The sequence below is a fragment of the Daphnia pulicaria genome, chromosome 4 (assembly GCF_021234035.1).
Source record: "Daphnia pulicaria isolate SC F1-1A chromosome 4, SC_F0-13Bv2, whole genome shotgun sequence".
NCBI classification, from domain to species: Eukaryota; Metazoa; Arthropoda; class Branchiopoda; order Diplostraca; family Daphniidae; genus Daphnia; species Daphnia pulicaria.
The window spans coordinates 20,139,651-20,162,717 of record NC_060916.1 but is presented as its reverse complement, the minus strand read 5'-3'; the positions used below and the strand labels follow the sequence as shown (position 1 = coordinate 20,162,717).

General features: G+C 40.0%; 2 protein-coding genes across 2 annotated transcripts; both read right to left on the bottom strand.

The window, feature by feature from the left end:
- Window positions 1-3,325: 3,325 nt before the first annotated feature.
- LOC124337514 (prolyl endopeptidase-like) lies at window positions 3,326-7,013 on the bottom strand. Its single transcript, XM_046791532.1, has 13 exons — window positions 6,662-7,013; window positions 6,327-6,550; window positions 6,078-6,265; window positions 5,787-6,012; window positions 5,551-5,716; window positions 5,279-5,479; window positions 4,899-5,201; window positions 4,761-4,829; window positions 4,600-4,679; window positions 4,324-4,536; window positions 3,990-4,245; window positions 3,816-3,884; window positions 3,326-3,675 (listed from the first exon to the last, which is right to left on the bottom strand). Exons 1-13 carry the CDS (start codon window positions 6,938-6,940, stop codon window positions 3,610-3,612), a joined length of 2,340 nt encoding a protein of 779 aa, XP_046647488.1. The 5' UTR covers window positions 6,941-7,013; the 3' UTR covers window positions 3,326-3,609.
- A 1,701-nt stretch (window positions 7,014-8,714) lies between these two features.
- LOC124335963 lies at window positions 8,715-13,578 on the bottom strand. Its single transcript, XM_046789472.1, has 13 exons — window positions 13,385-13,578; window positions 12,274-12,347; window positions 11,820-12,203; window positions 11,579-11,746; window positions 11,282-11,513; window positions 11,123-11,206; window positions 10,909-11,042; window positions 9,918-10,054; window positions 9,688-9,842; window positions 9,541-9,619; window positions 9,309-9,471; window positions 8,980-9,232; window positions 8,715-8,908 (listed from the first exon to the last, which is right to left on the bottom strand). Exons 2-13 carry the CDS (start codon window positions 12,325-12,327, stop codon window positions 8,739-8,741), a joined length of 2,013 nt encoding a protein of 670 aa, XP_046645428.1. The 5' UTR covers window positions 12,328-12,347; window positions 13,385-13,578; the 3' UTR covers window positions 8,715-8,738.
- Window positions 13,579-23,067: the final 9,489 nt, after the last annotated feature.

Sequence of the window (23,067 nt, the reverse complement as noted above, 5' to 3'; positions counted from 1 at the left end):
CAAATTTGATATATAACTTTACTGAAATAGTTCCGAGGTGCCATTTTTTTTCCCTCCCGTCTGTGCAGTAGACTTTTTTTCCTTTTTTACCCATTTCTTCCGGCCTCCTTTTTCCACTTCCGTTTGTGTACAGCATCGACTAATATGTGTGATTTCCCGTGTGTGCTTGTACATACTATATAATGTTGATTATATTCGTGTAATAATAATAATAACAAATAAAGGAGAGAAAAAAAAAGGAAAAACCAAAAAATAAAGTTTGTGCCTTGTCTTCTGCCCCTGACTGTCTCAACTTTGAAATCCAATCGATGTGTGGTGAGTCCGCGACCATCGCGCAACTAACTTTCGTTGAAATATTACGTTATGGTACCAGTACTCTATCGCCCTTTGTTGTTGTGCATTCTTCACCCTAATTGCCTTTTCTCCAATAATTGATATTCCAGAGAGGTCCGTCTGCTGCGTCGGTATGTGAAGTCGACTCAAGTCCTCTCAAGTCGTCGAAATATGTGAAAAGCGACTTGCGCAACATTTGAAGGAGCTGGGAGAACAACTTTGAACAACGCAATTTAATAAGGCAAGTCGTTTTGTAGTGCCCTGCTGCATTGTAGTGTATCGCTTTTGTATTCCATGTATAGGTAAAGTGAAGTGAGTGTTTGAGAAAGACGACAGATGCACAAGTTTCTAGACACGAAGACACAAGCGAATGCGTCAATGAATAATATCTTAGGCCGGGCCGTCCCTTTTATCATCCATCAACTCACTCGACTTCATAGACTTTCCTCTTTTCTCTCTCTCTCTTGTATCTTTTTTCTTTCTGTTATTTTTTGCCTTTATTTTGGTGTTTTTCGTTTCGCCACGGCTCGCCTCTGTGTTTGTGTATAAGCCGAGCGTGGCGCCCGGCTTCGGATGACTTAAGCACACGCCCCGTTTGTTATTCCATTAGGTCCGGCATTAATATATGACCTCGACTTCATTCCATCTTTCTTCCTGCTCACAAACGAAGCAAGGAGGAGGGAGAGTCTCTATTCCAACACAGTTCCAGGCCTTATATAATATTACCTTTTTGTTCTTTTTCCAGGTTTAACTAACTATATCTCCCCCCCCCCCTCCTCTCTTGTTGTATGCTTTTCTTGATACACTAGAGGAAAAAGGGTGGAGATTTTTTCCGTTTTTCACAGCCAGGTGTCTAGTGACTGCCTGAACCACAGTGTGAAATGTGCAGGCGATGGAAAAACGACTCTGACCCGAGATAAGAAAACGAACACGCCAGCTGAGGGGGGCGCGGCGATTTCACGCTTCCAGCGTTCGGAAACCTATCGATTGAGGGGGAAGCGTGCAGGAGAGAAAAAAGCCTGAAAACTTCGTCGACTACGGTGCCGGCGGGGGGAATTTCTTTGAGTCGCTGCACGGTATATTAAACACAAAACCCCGAGGCGGCTTAAAAAGTATAGAAACAGAAATCAACATAGAGAGGTGAATATATCGTTATCATTTAAGAGTCGGCAATAACTTGTTGATTACCTGCCCCCTTCCTGTCGGCCACACTATTACGTCTTAACACAAATGTGGAAATTTTTGATATGGCCAGCACTAAAGATCCCTGGGAAATCAAGTAATCTAGATAAGGGAAAAGAGGTCGCGCCACGACTCTTGAATGAGATGCAGGGGATTAGATAAGAAAATCCAATTGGTCACGGACGAAACCATTCTTATTACATAAATTAATTGGATTCGGTGTGTCGTTAACAACTAATTGATGAAGCGGCCCTCGCCCTTTTTTATTTTACGAAGATTGATTCATTCCTGCGACGCCTTTATCGCCCAGAGGTCAAACAGAAAAGCTGCTATGCCCAGTAAGCTGCTATAAATTCACGATAATACCCTCTCCCAGTGTAGAGTCTGCGAAGCCTAGTTCCACCTATCACGCCAATAAATCCTTCTCTTTTCGATCTTCTATAATCTAGTTAAGGAACTTAGTGTGTAGAAGAGGAAAGCGAGAAAAAAAGAAAAGAAAAGAAAAAAGAATTGGAATTAGCCAGCCTGATTTTTCGCCCGTTTTCTTTGTACTAGTGATATTTTTCTGGGAAAAATAAAAAGAATTGCGGGTGAGTGGGCGGATGGCTGCCTTATGCACGTAAACCCCAGCTGGCCCACTCGTGATTGACGAGCTATGCACGTTGGGGGTTTTTACAATCAACTGTGAATCAGGCAAAGCTTCCTTATTAACGGGCGAACGGAACGAGTTGTTATTGCGAGCTTATTATAAGGTTAAAACCGTTCTCTCTTTCTCCCCCTCCCACTGCGACCGAGAGAGAGAGAGAGAGAGAGAGGGAGGGAGGAGTAGATCTTGGTGAGTTGTAGCGCCACTTGTGGATGCCAATCAGCACGATAGTCTCGTGAGAACACGCGAAAAAACGAGTGGAAGATAAAGCGAGGCCCATGTAAACGATTATTACACCAGGAGAGCATAGGGTTATAAATATAACCCCGGTCTCGCGTGTCCTGTTTACTTTGGCTGTTAAATAGGAACTGTGCTGTTGGCCAGCTAGCACAGAGCTTTACTTGCTCGTCGGTGTAATGTGGGGCCAGTCGTCGTTGTATCAACCCCCCTGCTGTTTTGCAGACCCCACCGCCCCAGCAAACCCGCCCCCGCTCTCTGCTGGCAGAATAATATTGGGATCCTTTCGCTGTCATCACCAGCCCCATGCCTTCGTTCGTTCCCCTCCAAACTTCCTCCTTGTTAAATCTCTGAGAAAAGAACCAGCTAGCGAGAAGCCACAGCCACACGGGGGGCTGAAATGGAGCGAAAAGAAAAATAATAAGAAACATTGGAAAAACACAGACGACCAGACCAGAGAGTAAAAAGTTTAAAAAAGAATAAACGAAACTATTTCTGGGATGAGCGTGTTTGCCTTCTTTCTTCTCTTCCAAATCTCCCTCCGCGGAGAGTTCTCCGTGGCATTTCTACTCCCTTATCTTTTTTCCATCTTTATTCGCTCTGTTGTATTGCCATCAAATAATTCAAGTTTATCTTCTCCTGGCTATGTGAAATCAAGAGCATAAAAACACGACACGACGACTACAATGGCTTTTCTCACCTGTTTCTCTCTATACATGGAAGATTATGTGCTTCGGCATTGACGAGACATCTGCTAAGCTTCCCCTTCTGAGAAAGATGTCACCACCTGGGGAGAAACCTCCTTTTTCTCTCGCTTCAACAGATACGTGACATTGTAAATATACGACATGCTTACAGGTTTTTTTTTTTTTCGTTCAATTTAAACTTATCTTATGCTCCAACATATCTAAATAGTAGGGTATTACATAAGGCGCATTATTTTCTGTATTGATCGACACTTTAGTAATCGTTTCGGCTATTGAAACCTTATGAGTCTAGAGTTCAGACCCCAATTAGAATCATGGTGTGGGATAGAGAAAAAAAAACTGATAATGTTTGTTGTACATTGCACGGATTAAGAATTTTAATTTTGTGTGGTTGTGTTTTATCCTAGTTTCATTAATTACTACTTAACTAACCAAGTTCGTTTCTGTCGATGATCCTAAGAGGAGAGAGTTCGACGAGTTGGATTGATTGCAGCCTTCGCATTTTCACGATTGGAATTCCAGATTCAGGGCACGAGCCAAAAACGCAAAGACCTCACTGTGTTCGTCAATCTGTCCAGACCAAGTGAAAAAAGAAGTAAGGGAAGAAGAAAAAAAAGAAAACGGCATCAGGTTCTTGTTATCTTATGCAGAAAAAGAAAACGTGAAATCAAATGAAATGAAATTGCGTCTCCTTTTAAGGAGGTTCTTACGATTTTCGAGGTGGGTTTGTTGGCACCATGACCGGCTTTAGTTTCGATGCGTATCATGAGCGGGTTGGTCTGTGTGGCAATCACATTGGCATATGGAAGAAACAACAAATATTTTTTTATTTTTCTTTGTTTAGTAAAATTGTGGTTAGACCTCATTTGAAAGAACCCCCGTACCTGTTTTGGACAGTCCCTGAACGTGTGATGCATCTGGGCCATATATTTAAGCGAGTGCAACGGCACGACACGGTCGTCGTGATCGGCCGTGAGCAACAGCATCGCCGGGTATTGGCCAGTTTCAGGTACTTTCAAGTTATGTAGCGGTGAGAATTTCAACAAATTCTCAAATGCCGCCTTCTCTTCGGGACTGCCGTAGTCGGACACCCAACAATAACCCACGGTAAACTTGTGGAACCGCAGCATGTCCATTACACTGGACGCACAAGAAGAAATTAACGAGAGCCAGAAATAGGATTAAGTTTCGTGAGTTGGAATAATGAGTCTTTGTTACCCGACGTGGGCAATGCCAGCGGCGTACAGCTCAGGACGTTGGTTGACGCAAGCTCCTATCAACAAACCACCATTAGATGCACCTTGTATAGCTAACTTTGAGCGGGAAGTGTAGCCATTGGCGATTAGATATTCAGCGGCCGAATGGAAGTCATCAAATGAGTTCTGTTTGTTGAATAGACGCCCACCATCGTGCCACGCTTCACCATACTCTCTGTAAATTGTTTAGATGAATTTAACCCCAATTTGGAAAAACAAATTACAAAAATAAACCCACCCTCCTCCACGTATGTTGGGAACAGCGAACACGCCGTTGAAATGTTGCATGAACACGATTCGGGTCACACTGAAGGCTGGCTATTCAACGAAACATCGAAAGGGTTATCATTAATACAGTTATCAATAAACGAGTTTCTGTCTTATTTATTATTTACGTACTTCAAGACTGATGTTGAACCCGCCATATCCATACATAAGACAAGGATTAGTCCCATCCAAGACGACAGTCTGGAAAAGGGGGAGACAAATTTAATTAATACGTGATAACGAGACAAAACAAAACCAAAAATCGATAACCTTTTTCTTGACGATGAACATTGGGATGCGTGAGCCGTCTTTGGACGGGTAAAAAACTTGCTGAGTCTCAAAAAGAGATGGATCGAATCCGTTAAGTTCAATTTGGCGGAAAACGGTTGGCTCGGCTTCCACCGATTCTCCGATATCACATCGATAAATGACGCCAGGAGTTAAAAACGAACCAAATTGGAAGAAAAATTCGGACGAAGTGTTTTTTCCAGAGAACTCACGCACGGTACCCATTTCAAGAGCATACGTTTTCAATAGTTGACCATTTTGCAAATCGCGCAATTGCAAAATATTCTGAAACGTAATAATGCCAAATAAAGAGAAACGATAATAACAAAAATTCAATTCATTGATCAATACTCATTTCGAACCTTGACATCGTGCATATAGCAGACGATGAGTTTATCTTTGTTTATGCAAGCGACCCAATCTAAAACGTCTGAGGGATCAGCTTCCAGCAGAGTTTTCCATTGCTCACGTTCCGGTTGATTGAAGTCAATTTGAATCAATCGATAGTTGGGGGCATCCTTGTTGGTACGGAAAACCACCACTGAACCGGTATTAGTTACATACTAAAGAAATATACAATAAATGCGATAAAGTAGTTCCCAAAAAGAATAATAAAAATATTTGAGGCTATTACTTCGTAATCCGCTTCCATCTTGTCAACTACGGTGGTCAGTTCGAGTTTACCGCTGATTGCTTGATTTGGCAAGGCAGTGAGATCACAAAAGTAGACGTTGTTGTATTGGCAGTCTCGTCCGGTTGTTACTATTAAATAACGTCCACAGTCGGTAACTCCTCCTTGACTGCAAAGTAATATCTTTCACTTTTAAAATCACATTTCAGCTAAATTAAACAAAAGAAAATATAATTTACATTCGCCATTTGGGTTCTTCCGGAAATTCTACAACAAGAATATCTTCACTTTGTTGCGTTCCAATCCGATGATAAAATAACTTGTGGTTTTCATTAGATGTGGTTTCTGAACCATCAGTTTTTCCTTGTTGTTCAGGATAGCATGAGTAGAACACTCCTTTGTGATCATGGGTCCATGATATTGAAGAAAATTTTATCTTTTCAAGAACTTCAGGAAAATCTTCACCTGTGGAAGTTTTGCCAACATATCTTTTAGAATTGAGAACCAATAACAAGTCACAAATGTTTTACCAGTTTTGACACATTTGAAATGTATGGAGTTCCAGTCTGAGCCACTCTGACTAAGACCATACGCAAAGATTTCACCATCTTCTGAAAATTTTTTCATTGAAAGAGATACAGTTCCATCATCTGATAAGGTATTGGGATCCAAAAAGATCCTGGGTTCCGACTCTAAAGAGTCTTGCACAAACAGAACACTGCCAAATTGATAAAGAATTATATTTTTGAATATGTGTCAATTACATCTATTATTCTTACCTGTGGTTTTGGAGGCCAGAGTTTTTATAAAAGAAGTAATGATTCCCCTTTTTTGTTGGGCAAGAATATTTGGGAAAATTCCACAGCTCTGTCAGTCTTGTTTTGATACTGGACAAAGCTGGACTCCCCTGAATATAGGGTGTTGTGAGCTCATTCTGAAGACGAACAAATTCCTGTGTTTCAGCAGAGTCTGGGTCTTCAAGCCAGCGGTAGGGATCTTCAACCTTGTAAAAAATTTCAAATTAGACATTGACATCTTAGAGTAAGTGAACAATAACAAATAAACAGATTCCAGCTGACATCTATCGAAAGAATAAGCTTTTTGGTTGTTTTACCGCAATTCCGTGCAAGTTTTCAGAAAAATCTGTGCGTTTAGCAATTGGATACGTAAACGACGACATGGTGCTTGAAAAACGAATTTGAGTAACACTTAATCTGGATTTGAAATCAGAAGGAGATAAGACCAAGCGGCTTTTGATATCTGTTTGATGCCGAGGAAAGCGATTTCGATTTCGAACGAAGAGAAAGAGAGATCGACTGCTGTGTGCTGTTGATAAAGAGTGCCTTACTGGGACTCCACAAATAGATCTCCACAGTAATCTAATATTTATCATAATTATACAAGAAACAAATGTTTATTCTCTACAAATTTATCTACTTTTGATGTAAGCTAAAAATAGTATTTCACTTATTTTGGTATAAAGCCTTTGACGGCGGTTTGTTGAAATCTGGCATCGTGTATCCATCTGTCAGAAAGTGAATTGGCGCGCGGTAATTTCTTTTTCGATTTTTCGTGAAGTATATTACTTTTAGGAGTTTGCTATAAAAAATGAACTCGTATATATTTGAAAAGGTCACAAAATATACTTGAATATATATGTAATTTAAAAACGCAAAATTCGTGGTCTGGATGAAACTTCAACAATTATTTCTTGCACGGATAGATAGTACCATTCTATGGGCTTTCTCACAACTTATTCCATATGTTTGAATAAAATATCAGAGTTTAAATTACTTACGTGGTGTAACTTTAACGCCTTTCAAACATTTTCAAATTTTAACGAAAGTCAGATAATTTATTTGCAGAATGACTGAACTGATCGTTTTTTTTTTAATTGCGATATTGTGAGACATTGACAATTACTTATGTTGTTTAGATCAGACGTCAGTGTCTGTAAGGAAAAGGACGAAAATAACAAGATTGAAAGATTATGTCGCATAACAGTTATAAAATCTTTAACAATTGCAACAACGGATGCAGGAAGTTGAATTCACGTTCATGTTAAAAAGTCCTGTTGGTTTATTTTCTCATTGACCATTTGGATTTTATGTCTCCCTTGTCACGACAAACATTGGCAACGAACAAAACATATTGTATGGGCAACAATAAACCGTTGTTCTACGTACGATGCTTCGGTTGACGAAATTTTCAAGTTACCAACCGACTCTTCCAATTTTATATCAGTGGCCACCTATCCAATGATGAATCCCCTTAAAAATAACTGCTTAATATTCAAGCAAATGCCCGACGAAAGTCATCTCTGCTTTATGACATTACGCTTACAACGAAAGAGCTCACAAATATTTCTCCTTAATTCTTTTGTACAATTTTGTTTTCCAGAGTTTTAGCATCCTGTCCTTGGCTTTTGATTCGGTACGATTTCTCGGGAAAACATTACCTTTTTTTGCCACCGTTCACCCCAACTAATGAAAGACGTGCCGCCCTTCGGTGGCTTGGGAGGGTATATTATATCCAGATATTAGATAAGTTGGAACCAGAAGGAAAAACAGTAGGGGGGTGGAGAGTGATCAAAAGAATTTTTATGAAAAGGCATTCGAGTCCATCGTGAGCACCCGTGCCTACGACGAACTTGAAAGCACTTTTGATCGGCTTCTACCTGTCCGTTGTCAATAATAAAATGAGAAAGATGACTCGACAAAAAAATCCATCTTTTTTACGTTAGTCACAGTGTATTTGCACGCAGCTGATCGTCATCACGACAATGCATCAAGGCGAATGAATTAAAATACTTGAAAACAAAATTTTGTTATATAGAATATGCAAGAAATGTAAAAATGATAGCGACGCCCACCAACATTCATTCAATGTGATTATTTCTGATCTTTTCCCCTCCACTAAACCTTTATAGAAAGTTGTTACCATCAACGCATTAATCAAGAAACCGCATTGGAAAACGAAATCCTAAAAAAAAGCCCACACGAATTAACAAATTACCGGTTCGTTATGTTCAATTTAACCCATCCGCTTATTTTAAAAAAGGGTTTAAAAAAAACGCGCGCGAACGAAAACAAAAAAGAAGCGTCAAATTGTTCAAATTTTTTTAAAAGCGGATCATGTAAATGGCTGTTTTTTTGTTGGTTGATGCCTTGTTGGGCTGATGTGATTTTAAGCTACTGAAAATTGGATCGATGTTTGTGGCTGCCAAACTGACTGTCGACAGATGGAGGTGGTCCGTAGTGCTGGTGATAGAGGGAGCTTTCCGACTGCGAGCGGTGACGCAAACGCACGCACAGAATGCACAAGACGATACTCAAGATCGTGCAAATCAAGACAGATAAACCTGCAACATTATTCGAATCATAAAAATTTGTTTGCACCCATGAAACGTCTCAAGTGTTTTGATAACATTACCAACAAGAGCTCCGATGGCGACAGGTTTGAGGCAAATGTGATCTGAATCAGATCCACTCTGACTCGTCTTTTGATCAGCCGTGAAATTATTGGATAACTCATCAGCTGCCGTCTCATCATCAGCGATGACTTGCAGGGCCTGGAACAAGCTGAGATTTTCGGACAGGGTCGTGTTGGCTTTAGCGCTTCTTGCGACAGAATTCGTGTCACGCTTTGTTAGCTCGCGACTGTTCCTCCAGTAGCACGGTTGAGTCTGCATTATTGATATTACAAGTGAGGATATAAAGAAAAAACGAAATCGTGAAGTCGAGAGAGCGTTGGAATGTTACCGGGCAGTGTCCGTGACACATTCGAATGTCGCACTCAAGGTACAGAGCTGGACTTCCAGTGAACCGGAAAGCTTTCATGTAGGCGAAGACTTGAGTTTCGTATAGTCCCGCATCCGTCCATGTGCCCCGGAATCGACTTATGAGCTTTTCGTTGATTGGACACCTATAATTTAAATCGATTGTTTGTTATGTCGTCGTTCATTTGCTTATTAATTTGTACGAAAAATCTTACCCGTTCTCATCAATTAATTGGATCTTTTTAGTAGCACCGTTGTGAGCGAAGCAGTTGCTAACGATGACATCAAATCCATCTAATGCGACAATTGTTGTTCCATAAATCCTATTCTATAGATTATTAAATGTCATCATAGTAGCCTACCAAATTGGCTACGCATGTAGACGACCAATGTCAATGGATCACCAACGCGAACCGGTCCAGTGACTCGTGCACCTGTTGTACCGTAGCCGGAACGGATTTCCATGTGGGCTTCTGGCGGGGTGAGCGTGAACGTCATCGGATTACCGGTTGCCACCCTGTCGGGAAAAAAAAATCGTTCACTTCTCAAATGGCCAATATTTCAATTGAATTAAAGCGAAACAACGACTCACCCCACGTCTAAAAAAGGAAAAGTGACCGTTTTCCAGTAATCGTAGCCATATTCGCAAGTCATCTTGTAATGCTCGTCCCATTCTTCCTCGATGAGCGCACTATACTGGATGCTCAGCGTGTTCCACATGAAATTTTTCTAATTGTTTCAATACGACAATTAGAGAAAAGTGAAGGAAAATCAAGAGTCGAATTAGAAACGCTGTCAGTCCAATTTCAAGGATGGTCGGGTTTGAATTTGCCGGGTCTGTGCTGTCTTGGTGAACTTTGGTATCGGAGGCTCGGAGCAATGACACTCTCGGGTTTTATTTAACCAAATTGTTTTTCTGCGGTGACAACCCTGGGATGATTTCCTTTTCTATCTATCGCCGATTCAATATCAGCAGAAAGGCTTGACGGAGAGGGAAATGAATCACACAAAGGGACCGTATCATGTATACACGGTCGGCATTGAATGTTGAATAGTGACGACAAAATAAAGCGGAGCGGGAGAGAGAGAGAAAATAAAAAATAAAAAGTAAAAAAAAAAAAAAAAATCGAGTCACGCAGCCAGCGCAAGGTTCTTAAACTCACTGCCTCTACTAGCTTATCGGACTCGGGGCTTGTTGTCAATCCTGCCCGTCATCTCTCTCCCGCGATCTGCCCGCGTGCGCCCCCGTAACGGTCCCTCGCCGGCCAACAACCCCCAAGTCTTGCCATCTATTGTCCTATCGATACTGTAAAGAGACTATGCATGCAGAGGCTCTGACATTGCGTCACGCCAAGTTGCCCTTCAATGCAAAACTTACCCTTTTTGTCAAAAGTTTCTTTCCCTTTTTCTTTCTCCGTTCTTTCTTTGCTCATTTTCTATGCACTCGAACTTGACTAAACCGTCCAAAGATTCTACACCAGCACATATCACCCAACGAGTGTACGACAACCCTGTTGTTTCCACGTCGAAGCAGAGAACTGATCGGCCCAGTCGTTCCAAGCCACTTAATTCAAAAAGCTTACCGTCGGTTGTTTGCGGCTGTCCAGATTGTGCGTGTTGCCACCCAGTGTACCGCAACGGTTCAGTTGGATGTAGAATTCGTAGTAATCACGACCGGTCCCGTTGACGTAGACGCAGAGTGGATCGTAAGCAAACCCTAGTTTTATTTCGGAGAAAATAAATGTTCATGAAAGATGTAAAATATTAAAAAAAAAATGTTCTTTCAAGTGAAAATACCGGTGGAGTAGATGATGCCGCTGAAGGATCCGTTAAAACGCAGTTTGATCTTCATGTAGTCATTCTGACACTCAGCTTCAATATCTTTCAAAGAAATTAATAAAAATTTGTCAGCTAGCTAATATTAAAAAAGGATAAAGTTAAAATACTGCTATATACTTAGAACTCGAGTCATGTTGAAACGCTGATTGGCCGCTTTTTCTTTTTCCCATCGGTTGGGTTTGTTCCAGTGATCGGGAGACGGTATTTCACCATCTGGATTAGGAACTGGTCGTTGCGGAAAACTTGGGAAGAGGCCGATACCCTGATCGGTTGTAGTGGGCCGTGGTGGTAGTCCGAAGGGTCTAGCGTTGTATGGCCGTCCGAAAATAGAGCCAACCGATGTTTCCGTCTTCACAAAACAAAATTGTCTTATTGCTAATAGAGATTTATTCTGAGCTAAAAAACAAAACATACGTGATCAGGAAAATTGCCTAGCGAAGGTCTGATGGGATGTTTGAGTTTAGCGTATAGCACCTGATGGTCTCCTTCATCATCAGGGTCTGTTCTCCGGTGATGGACGTCTAAGTTGGTCGACGAAGTGTTTAGATCATCATCTTCCTTGATTACTTCTTCGTGAATAGACTTTAAATGGGAAAAAAAATCTCGATTTGATTAAAAACTGAATGGTAGTTAAACGAATTTTTAGATCCCTTACCGAAGATGTGTCAATTAGAATAGCTGAAGTGTCGGCAGCTTCACCAATCCGAGCTACGATGTTCTGTTCGGTACTAGGAACGGTAGAGGCCATTTCGGTTGAGTACGAAGGAGCCGATGTTGAAGTGAATAATCCGCTTTCGGTGCTATGGAATCGCTCATCTGTCACCGCTTCTTCGGTTTCTCCCGTCTCATTGGTTTCATCGGTCGCCTGTTCCGTCGCATCTTGTTCGCTTTCAGTTTCGTGTTCAATCAGATCGATGGGTTCTTCTAACGCACGGGCTGTAATGATGAACCGTGGTCTGATGGCGTCTTCTTGGCCGACATAGATTGGATGGACCTCCTGAACGGATTTGTCGTCCAATTCTAATGCCAAAATCGCTGGCTTTAAACGGAAAATGAACATTAGACGACCGCTATATCTATATCAAAGACGTGAAATGAGTTCACTTTACCATTAAGATGAAAAGCAGTGATATCCAGATGCATTTCTTGTCGATGGCGCCCATCTTCCTTCCACCGTCGACTTCTGCAAAATGTCAATGTCAATTGCTAAAAAAGTTAGTTATTTAAGAATTTTTAAAATAAAATATAAATAAAGGATGAAACGAACGCGATGGCAATGTAGGAAAACTGCTTATCACTGTCCTGTTATTGTTCTTCGATCGCATAAAGTCTATGTATTATATTTATACGGTGTAACGCGCTGGACACGCTGAGCATTTTTATTCACGGTCAGCACAGAGAAGGAGATCAGACATTTTTTTTATTTTTTTAAATTTAAGGATGAAGCTAAAACCCCCCAAAGACTTGTCGAAGAGAAAAGATGTATAAAGTCCGGTAAAGAAGAATTCTTTTGACAATGAATTTCAAAAGTAAAAAGGAAGGAGGAGTTTGAGGTATTACACGATTTTGTCTTTTATTACTGTTTGTAGATAAGTGACGTCAGCAACTTCCTGTTCTTGTCTGTGTTGCTTTTTAACTCGTAGATCATATATCTCATTATAGAAATGTCTTTGTACAAGAAAATGGGAGGTCTTTCTTGACCTTTTTCTCCAAAAGTTGACGGGGGTCTCCTGTTTTCACTTTTCCCATGTCAACTTTCAATCCATTTCTACCACTTTCTATGTTTCGCCCTCTATTGTCCACCGGTAGCCTGTTATTAACCTGTTGGCTAGTGACTTAGGTCGTAACTGGCCCCATTTGGCGATTTCAGGAAATTCAAACACGCATACGTCCGTTGGTCCGTATGAATAAGGGGGAAAGGGGGAAAAGGGTTCCCGGGTATACGAAATCACTCTCGGTCTTTGCATCCGCTCTTTGCGTTTCGTTTTCATTCAGGAGGGACACCGCAAAGGTAAAGGTCAGCAACTAAAGACACTTTTATCTTTGGAAATAAACTCTTTTAGGAGTATCAAATAATTAACTGAATTCCAATTTTGATCCACGAAGATACGCCAATGAATTTAAATATGAATTAACAAATAATATTCCTACAAACGAACTGCGGACCTCGGAAAATCTAGGGAAATACATCCTGCGATGCGTTTGAAAATTTCAACTTACGTTGGATGGTTGTGGAAATTTGCGGTCGATACTGATCCTTAAGGTTTGTCTTGTCGATGGGAGGACGACAAGAAACAACTGGAGATGATCTCGATGGTCTGGTAGAAGTTTCACTGTTGTTGGATTTAAGTAATGATACACTGGCAACTCTTGAGATTGAGGAAGAGTCTGTTCACTTTCTCGCCACAACTGAGTCGCACTCGAAAGTAAATTTTTCAGCCGCTCTGCTCCAGCTTTTATAAGGATGTCGTGAGCGCGCGCCCGCTCGCCCCCGCCGCTGGTTCAACCCGGCCGTCGTGTTATTTCACGGGAAACGATGTTCTACCTGGAGCGACTCCGCCCCATAAAACCTCCCTCTCTCCATCAGCTGCCACCTTCTTTAACATCAAGTCAGTTTGACCAGCCAATGACAGCCATTCCATCTCGATGCAAAATGATCTCATCTTTCTTATCCCGGACTTTAAAATTATTTTGCCGAGCTATATTTTTGAATTGCGGTATTTTAGCCAACATAGGACAAGACCGTTGCTTGATGAATACGCCAAACAGGGGCTTAAACTTTTTCCAGGAACATGTTCAAGGGGGGGATCAGTGGGATCACCTATAAGTATATCGAATCGAATTTTTTGGTGGTGACATGTTGTTTGTTTATTTCCCGGATGTGTAGAACTCGCGCTGTTAGGATTAGATGACATATCTTTTTCTCAAGGGTGTACTATGTACAATACGCATTCTTTACGCATAGTATAAGGTGTATCTTCTAGACCGCAGGCTCGAATTCAATGAACCATGTTTATTTCATCAAAAGAATAGCTCTATCATCAAAGTTCACAGTCTTGCTGTTAATGACTCCATCCAAAAAAATTCTGAATTTAAATTCCGGTAGGTATAGTTGACAATCAACTAAAACATTAATTAAAAATTGATTGCGATATTAATTTGGTCCTGCGGGAAGGGTGTAGTGCTGGACCGTGCGAGTAACTAAATGTTTTGCAATTTCACACGAATTTGTCACGCGGCGGCAATCGATCGATTTTTCAAGACCAGTTGATAATCTCCTCTTTTTCTTCTTTATTCTGGCCGCCACCGCAACAGGTTATGCGGTGCCGGCCAAGGCCGTCGGAAATCAGTGTATTGTCTCTTCTCCCAAAAAGAAAATAAGATGATGAAGCATCAAAGCAAAACAATCGTTTGTCTGGGATTTTTCTGTCTCCGGGAGTGAAAGAACTGCAGACATGAGAGGGAAACTCTCATCACGATATAACCACCTCAGATATTAGACGACCGCGGGCCCAGCAGTTTGTTATAAACTATTCTTTGAAACACGGAGACACTCAGGATGTAATCGAATAGAAAAGAGATTTTTAAACCGAAACGAATTTCAAAAGAGCCCCAATATTTTTGTTTTTCTACTCTGCATAATGGAAAGGGTCAGTTGGGCCGTTGGGCTCCACGTCCCACCCCAAAAAACGAAAGTCGAATCTAAGGGAAGACATTAGTTATTGTCTATTGTCGCAACAACTTTCCTAATAGGCGTCTATAATAGAAACAGAAAGGGTATGATGCAAGAATTGCCCCTCGACTCTACGGTTGAGTATTTCCTCCGACGATGTATACTTACCCTTGGGATATTCCACTCTTTCCTATATTCGAAAATGTGAACTGCAAATTCATTGGAAAACTTTACGAACATAAATGCGGAAATTGTGTGTTGATATTCGAACTTTTTCCCACACTATCCAAATAACAACATCCAACTTCCGCTGAAATTCCAGTACGTGGAATCGCCATGGATAGTCAAAGGAAGCCCGTATGAAAACGCCCCTTTGATTAATCACTGATAATTGAAGGATATAAGCTTGATTAATTTTCCAATGATTTTCGCCATCAAAATTCGGACATGATTATTACTGACTTAGCATAAATTTATCACTGAGAAATGAATGGTTTTTCTTTGATTTTCAAATCATATATTCACTTACTTTTTACTGATTTAAAGTGAAGTTTTCAATGCTTTTTTATTGATTAGTTTTTCAATGCTTTTTTATTGATTGATTTTTCAATGCTTTTATCCAATGACTTTTTTTAGAAAATTCAAAAGCTAAATTTTACTAGTTTTCTTTCTCTACCAGTTTTGAACTCCTGTTGTCGGTTTTCCTTACCCTTTTTCTCCTTTTTTATTTTACTTACTTACCTATTATCTGTTAGAACCAATTGTATCATTGGTTGAATTTTTCCGTATCGGGACTTGAACCATCGCAACATCGAGTGGTAGCCAGACTCTATAACCAACTACCTATGACGTTGGACATTCGATAAATTTAGTCAGTTCAAGTATCTAATTCATACGTATAGGGCGTTGTGATAAACAATTTTTTTTTCGAAGAAAAAGAAAAACGTGTTGGTGGTGTGTTTGGTATTTTTATAATCATTAAAAAATCTTTCACAAAATCATGAAATAACATATAAGAAAAATGCTAGAAGTAGGATAGAGTCCAGAAACGAAATATTTGTCATTGCAAAATCAATTAGCGGATAGAAATTATAACCGAGCCCGAAAAAAATCATTCATTTATCACTAGAAATATCATTTGTCATTTAGGATATTATCGATTAAAGTAGGTCTCAAAATTATGGTATCTACCTTCATATTTACGATGATTGCGCTGTTCGCCTAGGAGTCGCTTTCGCGTTAAACCAAGACTACCACCCGTCTTACCATCATCATATGAAGAAGATTGATTCATTTTTATAAGCCCCGATCTGGGATTGAACACGGTACCTTTCGATCCATAGGAGCGTGCGATAACCATTGGCCTATGGTTGCACATTCGATTCTATATTAACCATGTTGACAACGCCGTATGTTTCTTACATATGGAAATTCACCCTTAATATCATTGATTTCGACGCAACAAAATAATATAAGTCAATGATTCTTCATAAGAAGAACGTGAAAAGCATTCCAAAGGCCTTTCAGTGATAATTTATTGATATTTGAGAAATCATTTGTAATGGTATTCATTCACTATGTTCACTATTTAGTAATAATCGGCAATAAAGTCAATGAACTATCAGGAAAATATTAATCGGGATAACTAATGATTTACATTGATAATCAGTGAAAATCAAATGATTCTGGAAATCCCTGTCGTGATATTTGTCAACTGTGCTAGGCTGCTAGCCACTGAAATATCATTAAAATTTATGTTGGGAAAACTTAGTGATTTAAACGGAGCAGTATTCAATCAATCAATAGAAATCATTGGATAAAAAATCATTCTCAGTGATAATTCTCAGTGGTAATCCCTGAAATATCACTGAAATCTGAGGAAAGCTCAGTGATATGAACTGAGAAGTAATTATAAAAATCAATAGCAAGCTGTATAAAAATCATTATAAAATCAAAATTACCGTTTGGGACTCATTGAACAATCATTTATTAATCATTGGAATGATTTCTTAGTGATAAATAGATGCTGATTATTGATTTGTAGGTGTCGATGAAGTATGGCAATAAAATGATAAGAAATTCAAAGGTTTACTGAAAATTACTGAAAATGTAAATATCAGTAGAAAATCAGTAATTTTTCAAAAGAAAATATTCCATGGATTTTTACGTTATGTTCATTGATTAGTTCAATGACTAAGTTAAGTTTAATCACTGCAAAATACTTCATTTTCTGGATCTAATGATAAACCAATGAGTTTTTTGGACTCTGTTCTAATTTTTGAAATATCTTTGATTTTCCAACGATTTGTTACTGACTTTGTAAATTGATTTATCATAGAAAATCATCGCCAGTGATAATTGCGTGACATTCTTACTGACATTCTATGACATTTCAGACTGTCTATTGATTAGTTTATGCTTTTCATTGATCTGCAGTGATTTTCATTGACTCATTTCCATACGGGAAGAATAACATCATCGCGCAGAGAAGATCTGAGAGTCGTGATGCATCGACAGCATTCTGGCCATCTTAAGAAAAAGAGTATAGTTCTATTTACTTGGATAGTGATGAGGCCAACGTCAACACACGGTTTGGGTGGCTATTATTAACGTGATGCTGTTATCTCAATAACGTGCGGTCACGACAGACGAAGTGACTGTGAATTATATCGTCGTCACAATGACCAGCAGCAGCTAGACGTTCAAATATTAAAGAAGATTGCGGCGGTTGCTTCTGTTATTTAGTCTCTTCCCACTTGACTAACTTCTATACGTCATCACCACCGCCGATTCGTTCACCCGCGGAGATGACGGCAACGTCCTTTGACCGCGTCCTTGCTAACTTTCCATAGAAACAAGGAAACAACAATGTCAACAGCTTGCGCACAATGCACTGTCTTATTTCATACCTCCTGCAGAAAATGTCACATAGGAGTCGTCCGGCGCCGGAACAGGCAAAGAGTTTTCGGGTGGCGAATTAGTCGACCTGTTTATCTCGAACAACTCTTTGTTTGCTGATGAATTGATGATTTTGGACTACCGCTGAGCCGCACGGGCTAATGTACTTTATGTATGGATTCTCACAATTCTATATATACCATCACCTTCAGTACATACCGACGTTCTTTCGTCTTTTGACCCCCGTGCGGTAGGCGAGGTATAGCTAACACGCAGACTCGCGCGGTCGGTTTCAATAATAGAAGACTACACAGAGAGAAAAATATTCAAGAGACGTGCAATCGACAACAATGGCTAGTTCCTTTGAATTGTGCTACCGTGAACATATTATTTAGTTTTGTGTCGTTGTTCTTCTTCCTGGCTGTCTCTCTGTATATGTATCGCTCTAACTTGAGTTCCTCAACTGATTCGACTCCGTTGAGACTTAAAAAATTTCTTCATTTCCCGACAACCAGAAAAAGTTCACCCTCCCTCTCTCCTTTCTCTTTTATGATTCACTCTCGCTGACAGGGTCGTCCGGGGGTTCACGATGGAAACCGAAATCCCAACCCAACAAAGGAATCAGACTATCCAGATCTAATACACTATAATATAGCGTATATATTGCTACTACTGTTTGGAGCCTTATTTGAGGGTCGCTTATAATGTTGTTGGAAAGGCACAAGAAATTCTCCCAGAAGCTCGGCTCAGTATTCACCATCAGCTGTCGGAAGTTAGTCGAAACCAGAATAAACAAAAGTGAAACTGGTGGCTTTTGAGATGATACCTGCTGGGAAAAGTATAAGAAAAGACTAGCTCTATTCTTCTCCGACTTTATATTTACTATGCATCCACTTCTGCCTGTCTATCTTGCTATTAGGCTGTTCTCCTAGCTGCTTATGTACTGAAATGGAAATACAAGAGTATAGGCTGTGTAATGACAACAAGATGGAAAGAATAAGACAGAGACGAATAATAATAAAACCAGTAAAAGAATCATTATACGTACACAATATAAAATACTGTTGATATACCCTTTGCGTATTAAATGATGCAAGTGCAGGTGCTCTCTCGTCGATGGAGCACCAAGCAGATGACACGACAACAACAATACCAAACCCAAATAAAAGAAATCATTGAAATGATTACAGAAATTCTGTATATAACCTGCTGCAATCAGAAGCAGAATAATCTAATAGTGTATAGCGGTATATCCAGGAGCAGGAAATGTTATGTATTCATACCGGTCAAAACTGTTGGCAAGCTGCTGACGGGTGAGCGAACAAATAAAGCGGCCGTCGCAACAACCTTCGTACAAAAGACATGATGCAACAACAAAAGATCCGGCCATGCGAAGACTCTTGCGCCGAGCCGGAGCTAATAGTAATACGAGGGATATTTTTAAGAGTATATCTCTTTTTTGAAAAACCCAGAACGAACTTTGCTGTTATGAGCATAAATAATCTGTCTGGAAGTACAACACTTACTTCAAAAGCGGGTCATGCTGTAAAAACACCCGGCCGGCACCCCGGCAATTGATACGCTATCGAATATTTGCTTTCACTTGAATCGGCAGTTTCCGAGTAGAATATTATCGATCCCATCAGGTTGGATCAGCATTGTCCTTCTCAATCCATCCTTGCAACACTGTTATATATACTTGTGTGTTAATACCTGGGAGGTGATCACGACGACCTGTCTTATTACACACGCCGAGCTGGGAATAACTTTTCCGAGTATGTTCAGAATTGTTTATTGCTCGGTAATAGTGATGTCACTTCACAGCAAGTTTATCGAAATAAAAAGTCACGCTATTTTTCGCCCCAAATCAGTTAGAAACATATAAGTAAAGTAATAATCAGTTTAGTGTTGCTTCAATGCCAACAACAGCAGCAGCTGATTGTCAAATTTCAGGGATGACGTCAACAATTTATATTTTTTGGATATAACTGCTCAGAGTAAATATATTTTTGAAGCCAATAAAAAATCCCCAGCACATACTACATTCAACAATTGTCCAAAGAATATAAAGATATAAAAGATATAAAGAATAACACTTTTCAAGCCAAATGGAAAAATTTGAAATTGATGTGCCTTCTTTTGTAGTCACAAGAACACGGTATCTTACATATCCCATGAGGATGTCGACAAATTCTACAGCGGACAAACTGTAGTTCTAGTTCTAGTCCGCTGTAGAAATCGTCGACATGCGCATGGGATATGTAAGATACCGTATTCTTCCATTAGGAACGTGTTAACGTCGCACGTATTGTTCACAGTTTTCGATGCCCATGGCCACATGGGCATATGCTATGTGAGGATAAAGAAGGACTAATTAAGAAAACAGCCGAAGGTGTACCACTTGGTGCACGGCTGTTTTTCTAATAAGTCCGGCCTTATCCCTCAAAATTCCGGTTATGTAGACCTCTTCTAAATAATAAACAGGCGTTGTTTGAATGGCCGACAATAGTTGGAGGATGGTACTTTTGTGCATCAAATAGGCAGGCCCATCAAAGTAGTACGGATACGTGCTCCATGCTTGGCCACTCATCTAACGCAACCATCTTGTCCCCACCTTTAATCAAAAGAAATCGATTATGTTTAAAATCTAGGGGAAAACAGTTCACTTTTATCTGTAGACACGCATACTACTTCTCTTGGGCTTGGGCTTGTTTTGCTGGCCAATACTCTCATCCACTTTCTGACTGTAAATGACCATTTTGGAAATATTGCCAAATGGATAAAAGTCTTGAACATAGTATGCTAGTTTGTGTACGTTGACATAGATGTCATCTGCGACTTTAAATAGAAATTCGATTTGGGGACAGCGGGGAGCGGGAGTAGATCCAATTGATAATTCCAGGAATCGTCATAGAACTAGGAAACTCTTGAGTATTCGAAATCTGAATGATGTCCTCATATTTTTTGCTTTCTTCTATAATACTGATTTGGGTTGATCTATTTGACGTTAATCCTTAAAAAAATGCAAATTAAATCGTGCACCGTCCAGGCGAGGTTATCCCTGCAACTGCTGTTTCTAATTTTATTAATTCGATTGACATGATTTTTCCATGTCTTGATTGAAAATGTGAGAAACTATTTAAAATTTAAATTGCGAGAATTTTAAGTATAATGTATATGCCATTTACCTCTCTTGTTTGTAATCAAGTTAAGAAGTTTCCCTCTTAATATAAAAATTAATACCTTTATATTGCCAACCGGTTTTGCACTAATTATTTTCGCAAAACGAACAAATGCTAACACGAGACAGAGACACACAGCACGAGTCTTGCTTGCTCCCTGTCTGACCCTCCAATCTCAGAGTGAAAGGGTTTGTTCCACAGCGCAATTTTTGTTTATATACAGTGGCACAATTGGATTTCAGTACGAACGTGATGGGCGCCTGCATTATTATACGTAATACAATACTACATAACGATCGCTTGCACGATAGATCCATAACGGACCACACACGATCACCTGAATGAACGCAAACACGCAATTTAAATCACAACGAAATTTTGAGTGAAATTGGATAAATAACCGAATTCAAATCAAACGAGATTCGTCGTCGGATTTCGTGGTGGCGTCATGATGCGCCATATAATCTCAACGATCGCCTTACCAGGCGTGGCCGGACGCGGTCGTCTCTCCCGCGATCCTCGTGAGAAAGACTAGCTCAGATATGCCCAAAAACAAATACAATAGTTTTGAAAGCGACTAAAAGAATCACACCATCACGAATGTGTCTCATGGAGAACGTCAAAGCGATGAAGCTGGAAAAAACCATCGTCACGCATCCATAAATAGACCTGCTGATGCTATGAGATTTAATTTAAAAAAAAAAAAAAGATTGATGACAGAAGCCGGCCAATGAACTTGGCACGGATAATTCCGGTTGAATTGATTTCCATCGTGATCTTTTCACAGCGAACGTTGTGCACTATACCCTTTTTTTGTCTAATGTTTTATTTTAATCTTTTCTCTTAGATAAATGAAGAACAAACAAGTCGCGCCTTCGCTTGAAAATGCTGGAATGACATTGCCGAGAGAAAGCAACGTACTTCACGCCGCACGGTTCAATAATAATGGCGAAAATGTTCACTAATATTTTATTGTTATTATCATTCAATGTTGAAATATTTTCGATACATAACAAGGCTGTAGTTATCAAGTGAGCCCTCGACTGGAACCTAACCAAAAATCTGAAATGTAATATATAAAGAAAAACACAAACAATACAAAAATCAACAGTTAAGCACACGATTTTGAACGAGGTGAGCTAAAAGGAATTTTTCAACAGCCTTCTTTAGAAATTGTCGACTCAAATTCTCGGCGTGCTATGTTTTCCTTATTTCCTCAATCTTCTGGGTGAGGAGGTCTAGCGGCCACGGAAGATGACCGGTTTCTTTGATGGTATCTTGACTTCTTGAGCGCCCAAATAAACACCATTATGGCCACATCTCTCAACAAGAAACAAATTTCAATGGGGCCTCGGACCGCTAAATTACCGCATATTTTTAAACGTTTGATGTGAACATTAAGGCCCTATATCAGTTGAGGAAAAGCTGGACTATTTCATTGCACGAATCGTTACCGTTTCTGTATCATTCGACTTCTTATCCCTTTTGTTATACCTCCTAGCTCCAACTCAATTCGTGAGCTGTTGGAGGAGCACACGAAGTCAAGGTACCGTACACCACCGTATACACAAACTGTATGCACAGCAAGGCTCAGAGTGCAATCACCTTTTCCATCCACGCCCCATGCCAACCATAAACCTTAGGAAAAAAGCGGACATGACGACGATGTCAATCAAAAGGCATTTCTCCAACACGACCTTATCCACTATACAGCAGTACCAGCAAAACTGTGTTTCTTTCCTCTTTCATGGTCTCTTCTCTCGAGGTATAAATATTCAACCAGTGCTGGTGTACCTGTACCCACTCTTTTTGGGCGCTGTATTCTTTGACGCATATCGAGATGAAAGATGCAGCCGTGCATGAAAGATGCCAGAGACGGCAGAGAGGGCCCCGCAGCAGAGATTTTCATTTTTCTCAATTCCAAATTCTCGCTGACTGAACTAGAACCGTTTGCGATGCCATTTCATTTCATTTACACAATTCTCCTTTTGAATAAAAGACAAATTTTAATACGGAAGAAGAACACCAAGTTTTGTTTGTTTATTTGTCTCTGTGCTTTTATGGGAGGCCGTCACGGCCTGCACCGGTGTAAGAGATAAGGAAAAAAAACGATATTACGTTCACCGTTAGAAGTTGTCACCATATACGAA

What these genes read in the sequence shown, in the direction of transcription:
- LOC124337514 (XM_046791532.1), bottom strand. Translation starts at nt 6,940, where the DNA reads ATGATAAATATTAGATTACTGTGGAGATCTATTTGTGGAGTCCCAGTA. An exon ending in TTTCAAATGTGTCAAAACTG is followed by an intron (nt 6,013 to 6,077) that starts GTAAAACATTTG and finishes AAACTTCCACAG; the next exon opens with GTGAAGATTTTCCTGAAGTT. An exon ending in ACAAACCCACCTCGAAAATC is followed by an intron (nt 3,676 to 3,815) that starts GTAAGAACCTCC and finishes TGGTCTGGACAG; the next exon opens with ATTGACGAACACAGTGAGGT.
- LOC124335963 (XM_046789472.1), bottom strand. Translation starts at nt 12,327, where the DNA reads ATGGGCGCCATCGACAAGAAATGCATCTGGATATCACTGCTTTTCATC. An exon ending in TTCTAATTGACACATCTTCG is followed by an intron (nt 11,747 to 11,819) that starts GTAAGGGATCTA and finishes TCCCATTTAAAG; the next exon opens with TCTATTCACGAAGAAGTAAT. An exon ending in CAACATGACTCGAGTTCTAA is followed by an intron (nt 11,207 to 11,281) that starts GTATATAGCAGT and finishes TTTCTTTGAAAG; the next exon opens with ATATTGAAGCTGAGTGTCAG.